The 12,503-nt window shown below is 40.2% G+C and overlaps 1 protein-coding gene across 2 annotated transcripts in view; it reads right to left on the reverse strand.

Moving 5' to 3' along the window:
- Nucleotides 1-491: 491 nt before the first annotated feature.
- AQP9 (aquaporin 9) overlaps nt 492-12,503 on the reverse strand; it is a 28,275-nt gene continuing 16,263 nt past the window's right edge. For both annotated transcript variants that reach the window (XM_054837380.1, XM_054837381.1), the window contains exons 3-6: nt 12,259-12,396; nt 9,604-9,722; nt 7,789-8,006; nt 492-2,277 (exon numbers count right to left, since the gene is read on the reverse strand). In XM_054837380.1, the coding sequence (XP_054693355.1) occupies nt 2,115-2,277; nt 7,789-8,006; nt 9,604-9,722; nt 12,259-12,396 (638 nt within the window). In that variant the 3' untranslated portion in view covers nt 492-2,114. The remainder of the gene's footprint in view (nt 2,278-7,788; nt 8,007-9,603; nt 9,723-12,258; nt 12,397-12,503) is intronic.

Below are 12,503 nucleotides of genomic sequence, written 5' to 3' on the forward strand. Positions count from 1 at the left end.
AAGTAAGTGCCTTTCAGAGCTGAGGGCAGACCTCTGACTTCTACCTATGTAATCTCTCTCCAGACACAGGTGGCTGGCAGCCGCCTAGGAGTGCTCCTGCCAGGTGTGAGAGACAGCACTCGTTGCAAGGGGGAGCAAAAGGAGGCTCAATCTGCAATCGCTTTTACATACCATCTTGTTTTATGTAGTGAAATTGATCAATATACAGGACAAATGAACTAGCTTGTCTGTGCTGCCAATATGAGGTCTACAGTTAGGAATTCCACATTGTACTCTCCTCCTGTATCTATCTCTGCTCAGATTGAGGACTGATTCTGTAAACACTCCCTTCTTGTTATTGCAGCTCTCCAGATAACAATACAATGCAGTCAAATGTGGATGGTTATAGCTATATCAGTTTTTAACCCGCAGCAGAGAAATGTCGAATCAAATGAGCATTTTGCACAAGGTTGATATGGTCTCTGGCCAACCTGAGTTCATTACAATTCTGTAAGTTTTCCTCAAAAACATAATTAAAATTGGAATGATGCTCCCTTGAGTATACAGCATTATCTGATTTACAGCTGCAGCAAGCAAAGCTTTGCTTGACCTGCTAATTCTATCCCTTTGCTGCCATTAATTTGGCATGGCATACCAGGGAGTGTGATAAAGACATGAAGTGACACAGACCTGATCTGCCCAAATGCTGAGGCAGATTCTGACCACGGAATTTTCCAAACCATTTCTGTGGATATCTCACCAAAGTGCCCAGGCTAGTACTGGCAACACGAAGGGTTCCTCCCTTCAGGAGTGAAATCAGAAAATAGTGTGGAATTCTAGGGAGCAGAATTGTAGGAATCCAAAGAGAACAGTACCCTAAAAGGAGTGCATTGAACTTGTACCCTGTAATTTTGCCATGAAAACTGCTCAAGAGCATCACTGAATGGGATGTCTATTCATGATCACCACCACCTGTGTATATATATGTATATATATTAGAAATGAACTTTGATTTAATTGGATAAATTCAATTCACAGTGTTTAAGCAGAAATAATTTCATTTTTCAAGGCTGGATATTTCGAAAATGGTGTATGTCCAACCATTTCTCTTTAGTGAGAGAGAATGCACACTTCAGAACTCTGATGTGGAGCTGGCCTGCCTTGGGGAATTCAGATCTAGGACTAGGTCTGAGATCAGTTTCTAATTTTAATTACTGCTACCAAAATAAAAACTACTCACAAAGTAGATGAAATCCCCCCATGTAGATCAGCAGCAGCAGGCCTCTTTAAAGCTTATACAGACATAGGCCTTGTGCTGACCTCTGCGCAGCATAAGCCTCTGTTGCTGGCCTATCTCCACAGAAGTGAATTTTATCCAGAAAGCACAGCGGAAGAGGTTCAGATTAATATTCTAGGTTAGGCTTTTTATACTGGGTAGCATAAAGGTCAAGTAAATAGTTTAAAAATAACTGAACATTATTGTTGTGAAGAACCTGTGCAGAAGTACAGCTTTGTGGTTTTGATGTTGATCTTATAATACAGAGTTTTTACCTTTTGCAATCACATTCTGAATTACTGAACCTCATCACTGATGAGTTGATTCCTTACTGTTCAATTAGTGACTCCATAAAAATTTAGTAAGTTATTTAAAACTACTTTAATTGACATTTAGGCAATTCAGCTATTGTTTTTAATTTTCAGACAAGCCATTCTTAAACAGTGGCTGTAAGAATTGAGTGATGCTCTTACACATTACTTCAACACTGAACCAATTAACTACCTATGCATACAGTTTCGTAACAATATCTCATCTATTTTCAGTTAATTAGGCAACATGATTAAGATCATATGTGTTGAATTAACAGGTCAATGCATCATCCCACTACAGTTTCATCTAGGAGATAACTTCATCTGAAAACAATATGAAAAGAACAACAATTTACCCTTCCCACCCTCAAGTTTCCAGTTTTGAATGTGATCAGCCTGATGTTTCATGGAAAGAGGTCAGTTTTGAATTTGTCTTCTATATAGATTTTCTGCTTTGAAATGTGAATTTCTAATTGAGGCATAGAGCTTTTATAAAATCATTTGCATAAAAACTGCACAACAAAATGAGAGAGAAAATTCTTCACTTCTTACTCCAGATTGGTCAGTTCATATTTATCATACACGTCATTTTCTTCTCCTGGCTGAGTATCTGAGTGATGAATTTCAATAAAAACAATATAGATCATTGCTCCAAGTATGCCTCCCAGCATAGGTGCAACTATAGGGACCCACCACCAATTATTTCCAGCCCTGTAAGGAAAAAAAAAACCCAACAAAATAACCCAACAAGAATTATCATTATTTGTTACTCTGTTGAACACCCTACCTTATATTTGGCAGTGGACAAATAAGGTGGTGTGACACTCCCTATACTGTAGACTTTTCTTGTCTCATACTTCTGTAAATGGGTGACACCCCTGTCTGTTCTGCCCGTGTTGTGATTGAAATGCTAAGTAACAACCACCAGGCACGTTGGTCTACGTGCTGTACTTGCACGTTAGAAAATAAGGCCTCTTTACTGCATGTCTGTTTTGAGGGCAGGGCATAATTTCTCCCTTGTGGAAAATGGGCTTCATTGACTTACAGTGAAATGAACAGTGTCATATTTATTGCACAGCAATCTTGACTGATGCTGTTGCCAGATGCTCATGAATAGTTTTTTGGGAGTGATTAATGCAAATGTATGTTGCAAAAATGAGTTATCTCATCTGCATGGAGATTTGCAGGTTCAGGCCTGCAATAGTATACACAGTGTTCCTCTTGACAAATATAATGGATTATACATGATTTTCAGTATATTTGCCTTAAGGAATGTAATAAAACATAGTGACTGTAAAGTGGATTATACTTGACCAGAGTGGTCAAGATTCAGATTTCATGATGTAGTGTCTTATCTCTGTATTTAAAATGTGAGGTCTTTTAGTAAGAGGTAAATAAGCATTTAGAAGTTTTATACATCTAAAACTTAATCTTTTTTAGAATTGCTGTGTTCAGTAAGAAAGCTGAGCATATTGGCTCTGCTGAAATGTTTACATTCACTTTGCACAATTACTAAGATTTAATTTTAAATGTGTAGATTTGTGAACATTTTTAAAGAAACAAGTCCACCATTAAATGGTATAAAACAATAAATAACAAGCTCTTTATACAGGAGACTTGGGCTTGTGGAATTGTTCTCCCTTTCTTGGAGGTCTGTATTCAGACAGTAAATTACTGAGCATTGGTTTCAGAGCAGAGACTTTCTTAACTGTACTGGTGCATGAAGGTGTTTTGATTTGATAACATACTGTATTAATTGAATATGCAAGTTTGCAGTGAAAACCCAACCACCTCAATTTCATGCATATTGAAAATGGAGAAGTAACATTTTTTTTCTACCAGAAATACAAAGGGACAAATTCATCTGAGAGGAACTTTACAGGAAGCTGCCAGGCGAATTTTTAAACTGTAAGGATAATTATTCAGCACTTAGTTGTATAGATTTATGCAGAAGTGAACTTGTGGTTAAGTTGCAACAGAATAATAGAACAGGGCTAATCTCACAGTGTCCTATTGATGATAGTATTATTCCTTGTTCAGAAATGCCTCGGATGTGTATGTTTTGCCTTTGGAATTATTTATATTTTGCCCTGAGGACATAAAGTAACTCCTGATATTGTTCTACTGAGTTTATAGATCTGCGTATTGTTGAGTCATGAATGTCTGTTGAGCCCCTGAATTTCTGGAACAAGCATGGACTAAGGTTTTATTGAACTAATCAGCACAACAAAATCTCTATCAAGCACTTGCATGTATTCTTCTGTGTGTGCCTGTGTGTGTACACGGGCATGTAATGAAGGTGGTTTTTGGCAGGCTTCTCTCTTGGCTTGTTCCATGAACGGACATGTGCCTTGTTGGCTCCTGCATGACCTTCTCCAAATCGTGGCCTGTATTTGCAGCAGCTGCTGTCAGCTGTGCTTTAGACACCCTCTGCTAAGATGATGGGTGTAAAGTCTTTATAGAGGGTGATGCCAAAGCTGAAATGAGATCAGGACACAGCTGAGTTACGAGTTTCCATGATACTTAATCCTCCTTTGTTGACACAGGAGCAAGAACTCTTTGTGACAAGCACAGATCACTTCACCGAAGTAAACTTAGTTCCCTTATACCCTAGCTTACAGCTTTGCTGCCAAGTTAGCAGGAAAACATCCAGCTACGCCTTTGTCATCATCTGGTGGGTTTGCTGTTGGGCAGAGCAGGAGGGAGCTGGCTGTGCGGGGGAGGCGGCAGTGCACAGGCCTGGCAAACTGCACTTTGGTTAACTGCAAAAATTTCCAGGAAACTACAGCGTGTAAGCTACATGGACTGGGAACTTCGGCCCATTTTAGACTTGCAGATACATTTCTCGCCTAGCCAACTGCTGCGGGACAGTGAGATAACACTGTTTGCTATAAGAAATGCCAGGATAATTCAGGCATGCAGCAGCGTGGAAGGTGTCTGGCCACAGTTCTGTGCTCCGGGGAAAATGCAAAATATTTCAGCGGCCACTTTGCCACCCAAATCCCTGTGCAGACAAGAGGTGCGTCTCCTGACCCTTTCCAAAATGCCGTTTAGTTCAGGCTTGTTCCCGGTGCCGGTGGCCACGAGGTGTCACCGTTACCGCGCCGGCAGCTCTCGGCGGCGGCCGGGCTCTGCCTGCCGCGGCTCCTGTCTCGCAGCGGCTGAGGTGCGCCGGTATGGAGCAAAGCACGTACTGTGTCATTGCTGCTGCCATTGCCAGTCAGACTCAGCAAAGGTGCAAAAGAACCCGTATCAGGGTTGATATATTCTAGGGCTAGCTTCAAATGCTGATGCAAAATACCATTCTATAGAGCCGTTTCTCGCTTTCTCATTGCCATTTCATGCCGTTATGCTTGTCAAAAGTCTGGTATTTGTGTTTAAAGCTCTGGCTGTTTTCTCACTACAGACAAAACTTCACTGCCCAAAACTTTTTGTAAGCTTATTAGAATATTAAGCATGTGCTTAAGACTGACTCCTGGTTATTTCCAGTGTTTTAGGACAAATCATTAGAAACATTTAGGTCTCTAAAGTCAGCAGTTGTCTCTAATGATGGGGACAGTTGTGATCTGTGACACCTACTCCCAACAGTTTGAGGACCAGTTTGCAGGAGCAGGCCACAGTGCTGTCTACATCTATTGCAAGTGAAATGGTGCTCTCTGTAGGGTGCTTGACAGACACCCTTCCAGCCTTCTGCCCTTCCAGCTGCAGTGGGTCAAAACAGCTTCTAATGGGAGCCTTTAACCAAAATAAATCCATTTGCACTGCCTAGGGAAACCGCACCATAGCCTGTGTCCCCTGGCTTGATTCTCAGAGACACTGCTTCTTCAGGTGCCTTTGTGCAAAATGTAGTAACAGCAACATCGAGAAAACCCCTGCTCAACTGCCTCTCTATCATCTGGACAACTCTATGGTCCAGCAAAAGAGATCCTCTCCAGTCTACTTGCAGTTCCCTGGCTGAGAACAGAATAAACCCAAGGTTTACTGGACCTGCAAGCACAGAGAAGGGTAGAGGGGATTTTCCTCCTGTGAACCAACTATCTCAATGTTTAGTGTTTTCATGGGATCAGGGTGTGGAGAGTCTCATCATTCTATATCTGATCTATTCCAAAGTGAGGCTTTTCTGGTGGTCCCTGGCTGCTCTGTAGACAACACTTACTGACCCAGAGAATGACTTAATGACCTTGTGAGATGCTTCCATCCTCACTCCAAAGAATGTTCAATGTCTCTTCAGTATTTCCTATTGCTTGGTTTGTGCAGCACTCCCCTCATGTTACTGTGGAGGTTTCATGCTTAGGTTCCAGCTCCTGGGCATGCCTTTTACTAGAGAGCTTAAGTGCATGCTTCAAGGTGGTGAATTCCAGTTAAGCTGAGACATCCGAGGTTTAGCTGTCAATTGTTGCTGCATCAGTTAAGTCTCTCACATGCATGTAATGCCAGCAGGGCATCGGGCAGTTCAGGATCCCAGCTACAATCATTCAGACTTCTCCCATGGCCTGTAACTGATCCAAAGCTTCCAGCTACCTAACAAAGCTCAAGTTCTTCCTAAGTCCCACCTGGATCTGTGCTGCAAATAGATGAGAACATAGTCCTGTATCGTTCCTTTGAACTTGGGTATAGCTGTAGCCTTATAACTGAAGGCAGGGAGAAAGACTTCTTCCTCAATTTATCCATCCCTGAGACTGCTGTAGGTTTATTCTGGCAATGACCAGAGATCTCATACCTCATTTTTTTATGTTCCTATTTTTAAATTTCTTAGTGTGGTCATTACAGTGGGAATGCATTCCCTCTCTGTATACAAATCCTAAAACTAAATTAGGGAAGAGCCCATATTGGTACAGATGTAGAGTTTTCTTGCAATTTCTTAAATGTAAATAAGGAAGACCTTACTTTTGGAGAGGAGGGGAGTTCACAGGTATTCTGTGACTAGACCAGAGTACAATCAGGCTTCCAAACTTTTTCAATAACGTAATAGCCAACTCCATAATATATTACAGATTATAGCACATGACGCTATAATTAACATCATAGTCAACAACTACTTATAATTACATGGGCATGAGAGAGAATCCTAGGTGTGGGATGTCACTCTGTGTCCTGCTTCTTTTTTTTTTTTTTTTTTTTTTTAAAAAAGAAGTGCAGTCTAATGGTATGGTGGTAGGAGCTGCTGGGGAGGAAAAGTTTGGAGGTAACCAGCCTGGAGACCTGACCTCCCACTGGAGGCTTGCCAGAGCAGTGTTACATCTGAACTTTGGATCTGGCTGATGGCGTGACTGTGTGCCCATTTCTTCTATGCCGTGCCTAGCTTTTTTTTGTATGAGAAAAGCTTTGCTACTGCTCTTCTCTACAAAGGCACATGATACGTGTAGATTGAAGTCATACTAAATAAATACAGATTATTTGTACTTGGTGAAGTAGCTAAAATGAAATCTCTTAACCAGAGCTCTCTAGTGGTCTACAGTACTTCTGGGGATTCCTACTTGTAAATAACTGGAAAAACAAACTATACAAAAATAAACCAGAAGATCTACCTCCTGATGACAGATTACTCTTACTTACATATCCCAGAGTGCCTCTTACACTGGATATGTGTAAGCTGTGGATTTGATGTGCAACTAATTAGCTGTGCATTTGGCCAGCCAAGAGCGTGTGTGTGCGTGCGCACATGCATGCACAGGGATTTGAGAGCGTGCTCTGAAATGTGGGAAAATGAAGGGAGCTTTCTTTCATTCACTCCTTCGCTCCCAGGCAGGAAGTCAGGCTTTTAGATTGTTGTATATTTCTGCAATAACTCAGTAGTAATAATAGGCTAAATCAATCTGATATGTCTATGTTTTTTACAGCACCCAATAAATATTCCCACCTAACTCTCTCATGATTTGATTTCCCCCCTGCCCCTGGAACTTGCAGGACAAGAGAAGAAAGCACTCTTACATTTTCAGTGACCTCTAAAAATCTCTAATATTTTGCGAAGGGTCTGTTTGAAACAATGATTAATATTAGAGATAATGCGTGTTTGATTTGCCCTAGGAGCAGGAAATCCCTTTTAAAGCCTAGTTCCTAGAGGATGTCTGGCTTAAAGTGCATGAGTAGCTGCTGCTGGTATGCAAAGAATTACCTATATGTATATAAAGTATGACTTGGTACCATGTTGAATCAGGATCTTACTTTCCTAGCAAGCAATTTTAGCCAAGAGCATTTTACTTCATATCCAGGCATACTTACGTGAATACTTCCATCCCCCATCCCGCAATGGCTGTGAAGAGCCTTGGGCCTAGATCCCTGGCCGGGTTCATGGCACAGCCACTGTTCATTCCCAAGGAGCAAGTAAGAACAATTATAAGTAGTCCTACTGCAATTGGCTCCAGGCCCTTTGGTACGCTGTTATTTCTGGTGTCAAAAATAGCAAATATAGCCAGAAGAAGAACAGCTGTTGATATCACCTGGTCAATGAAAAGAAAAGTATATTGAATAAATATGTGCAGAATCCTTCCAATAATGAAAAGAGGGGCTATGGCAGCTCTGTGAATTGTGGTGGCTTAGAGCTGGTATTTAGACTTATCCCACTGTACAGAGTAGCAAAATTTGGAACCCAGTGCCTCTCTGCTTCACAGTAATGAGAAGTTTTGATATCTGTGCTGAATGAAAAAGACAACAAATGTGCTGAGGACATTTGAAAAAAAAAATCTGCAACAACCTGGTGTGGAAAGAATAGAGGATTTAAAAGGCATCACCTGTGTGAGGTCTAATGCTTTGTTTCCACATTTTTTCCTATCAATTTGACAGTTCTATTTACTTGATTTTTTGGTAGTTCTGCTATGCCAGTATCAATTACATTGATATCAAAGTGGTTTATGTGACTAGCTTATGCTGATAAATTAGACTAAATATGCACCTCTTTATCCAGGTATTGCATAACGCAAGGGAAAAAAAAGTGAAGTCTACAAAGTCAACTACAAAAATTAGGAATTACCTTAAATTAAGTTTGCATGTGTAACTAACGTGAACTCTGTATTACATGTGCTAACTGAGATGACAAAGGAAATTTTCTTGGAATTACTTTGATGGAAGTGCTGCTCTACTTAAATTATATGCTTTGTAAATGTCAATTTTGCTAATAATTAACTTGGGAAAAAAACAGACAAAAGTTTCAGCAATGTCAAAAACATTCAATTGCTACACTGATTTAAAGAAGTTTAAGGCTTTTAAATTACTTTTGTTTCATCTGGTTTTAATTTTATTTTAAAACATCCATGGGTAAAAAGATCTTATGGAAAAGTCTGTTGACTGGTCGAAAGACCAGAACTGTCTTTTGTACAAAATTTAAAAGCAATGTTTGGATTTTTTGAAGCCAGATTTCACAATCTGCAAGTCCTTTATGTAAGGAATTCATGTGCTCCAGCAATCCCTAGTTTTTCATAGCTTGCTTACACAGTATTTATTCCATGTATGCCTGAAGAAGACAGGTAAATTGATTAGAAGTAGATAGAAGATATGAAACTTCATTTTTCACTGTTGGATAAGTGGGACTAGAGAATACAGATTGGAAATAAAGAGGAGATTTTTTTTCAGATTCAGTCATTTGAAAAATAACAAAAGGTTGAAGAGGAGGCTTGTGGTAGCAGAAAACTCAGTTGTTCAAGGTGTGTTAAACTGGCTGCTTAAGTGTTACTTAAGGCATAATAGGCCCACAAAATGGGCTGGATTTTGATGTAAATGGACATATTTCTGCTGAAGTTTATGGGAAAACATTGATTTATGCTGGGGAAAACCTCTTACATGTATTGCATTTAAGACTTGTAGAGTGCAACAATTAATATGATGTATGTGAAAAGAACAACTTGAAATTATCTTGCTTGTAAAATATGACTAAAATGTAAGAAACAGCATTGCATTCTCATTGTTGTTGTACACAGTGATGTATCACCAAAATGGTGAAATTCATCATACCTGTTAGAGATCTATGTATTTTCTTCACTGCTTGTTTTTACAGTTTTCAGTATGGTTTTTTTGTAGAATCAAGACAGCAAGTGCACTTACCTGATCTGCAAATCCATTTATGAGGGACAGATATGGAGCTGGATATGTTGCAAAGATATGTGCTGTTGCATTAGGTCCTGTGACTTCAAGCGTTCCATTGCTGTACTCCATAAAGGCATCTATAGAAAACAGCCATTACCTGGTTGCATTTCTCCATAAACACTAGTTTTTCTAGGACTAGAATATATTTGATAGGTCTGTGGACTTCACATTCTCAACTGAAACTGATCATGGATTTGAGGTGATGTACTAATCATACCTTCCTGTCTCTTCTTTCCTTCTGTGCCTTGAAGTAGTCTGTTTTATGTATTACAGCTTTCAAAATTGGGCTGGTTTTGGCCCTGCTCATTTTTCCGAACTCAGTGCCAGGGAGCATTTTCTGATTCTGAACACATTTGCATTATTCTAAGAGGTGCTATATTTGGCATGATGCCCCCAAAAATGCATAGTGTCCTGAGCGTACTGTTGCGGATTCCCAGCCACCAGGAACTACTGCTATTCCATTTGACAGTTGTGCAATGACTTCTGGGAATGAACTCTCCTGAGACACCTCCTCTTCTGAAGGAGTTTGAATTTTTCACTCTGTGTGGGCTTTACACCCAAATACTATGCTAGTCACCCAAGATGTGAGGGGAGAGGCTCGCCACAAAACTTCAGTTCTTAGTATATTTAAGTTAGTGTATTTTTATATATATTGTAAAGGTTTATGTATATTGTAAATACATGTATACTTATGTTAGTATATTTAAAGCATATTTTAGATACTATAATATGACTTCAGTGTTGGAATAATATGCTGCCTTGGCAAGCCCTGAAATGTCAGAAATAGGAAGACACTGAGATGAAGCATTCACAAATCTGCATAGACAGATACAAATAACAAACACTATGCCTTTATTTCACTAGTGGATCCAATGATGAGGTGATACTTGAGTAAAGAAACAGCTCCGCATCTCTCATGGAAGTCATGGTGAGGGTGGTTAGATTCTCCCAAAGCTGGCAGATGAATCTACTTTTTTGGCTTTGCTTAAGGCCATGACATGGGTGCAGAGAATATTTAGTTGTTTACTTTGGTCAGGCTCTCTCATTTGCAGTGTCAGATTGTTTTGTTGCATTTAACTATTAGGAAAAAAAGGATAAGGAAGAGAAAAATGCTCAGCTGTGAATTACTTTGTACAGTTTTAGAAAGGCCTCATGTTTAGCAGCCTAGCATGTATGTTGCCTCGCTCTTTCAGGAAAATCGCTGAAAATGAAAGCACCTAGCTCAAATGTGCGTGTATGGGGAAGGTGGAGGTGTTGAGCTCCTATGTCCGTTTTTGTACCAGTGAGTTTTCAGTGGACCTCAATGAGTACGCGACACTTCTGCAAGTCGCAGGAAAGAAAAAGTACAGAAGAAGTTTGGGAATTAATAAGAACAAGAGGAGGGCAAAGTACTTGAGCAGAGTGAGGGATATGAGAAAATCCTGCCCTCCTGAATAACAGGACGAAGTCTCTAACCCTCACTCTAGCCCTAAGTTCCCTATCTTGGCTCCTTATGCTACTGCTACCCTTTGGCAGAACACAGTGAATCCACCCCCAACCCCATGTGCATGTTGACATACGGCTGCATCCTGGCCACAGCCCTAATCCTGGCTGTCTGGCTTGAGGAAGACTTAGATTCAGTTGGAAATCCTGTTCTGGAATCCCACCGTTTCCAAATCCTAAAACTAACCTTAAAACAAGCAAGCAACTCCTCCTCTCAGCCCCCAAACCCAAACAAACAAAAAAACCCCCCAGGAAACCCAAAACAGTTACCATGGTTCCTAAAGATTTTTCTGTTTGTGATTACTACTGGTACTGAGCACCTAGGTGATACACAATAGGGATTTCCATTTTCATTTTTTCTCTGTTGCACCTAGACTGAGCGCTGTCTGCAGACATAATGCCCATAAGAGAGGCTTAGGAGGAGATGGGCTGGGTCAGTAGAAGCAGAGTTTTGGAGCAGGTGATTAAAGCAACTCATTCTACTGTGTGGATTCATCAAGTCGGGGAGTCTGTGAATAAGCTTTTTTCCTTTGTGGCACACTGTGTAAAAGAAACATGCCTCAAGGACAGCGGATATTTTTTTCTTTTTTTCCCCTTCTTATATGTGACCCCTTTATCACTTTATGTGGAGTTCATTGCCTTGGAGAGCTACCTCTCTAGGGCGGTCTGAAGTTTAGTCAGGAAGGACTTGATCTCATATCCTGTAACCTCAATGAACGATGTTGGTGATACTTGCCTACAGGCACTTGAATCAGGTCTTTAATGTTTCTAATTTGTTTGGAAGATGAATAGCCCTATATCCTGGCTATTAAGTAATTTAAAATCCTTACTGAGAAATACATGATCTCAGAGTATCTGATTTCCCATGAATAATTTTTCTAAATTTCAGAACATTTCCTGGAGTATTAGTGTTTCAGAAAAGTTGTAGGATACCTGGAATGTTTAAGCCTTTTTTTCCCTTCAAACTCTTTATGTTTTTCCTTTCTTTTTTTTCATGGCTTTAGCTTCAGTCCTGCCATTAGCCCTTTTTGAACAGAGTCTTCTGCCTGCTTGGCATTCATTGAAAAATTGAGGCCTTAGAAATTGCTTGACCTCTAGTTTGTCCTGTGAGCATGTCTAAGGTGTACTCACCGTAATAAATCCCAAAGACAGCCGCTGCTCCAACAAATGCTCCCAGGAGTTGTGCTAATATGTAAATTGGTAATTTGGTCCATTTTAATCTTCCAGTCACGCACATGGCTAATGAAACGGCTGGGTTTATGTGACCACCTGAAAAATAAATCACAAAGTAAGTCATATGTATGACTCGGATACATGAGAATAGGTGAAGGATTTGTAAAACGTGGGCACTTTTGAGCACAGGACTAGTACATGCT

This window comes from Grus americana, chromosome 10, assembly GCF_028858705.1.
Source record: "Grus americana isolate bGruAme1 chromosome 10, bGruAme1.mat, whole genome shotgun sequence".
Lineage (NCBI taxonomy): Eukaryota > Metazoa > Chordata > Aves > Gruiformes > Gruidae > Grus > Grus americana.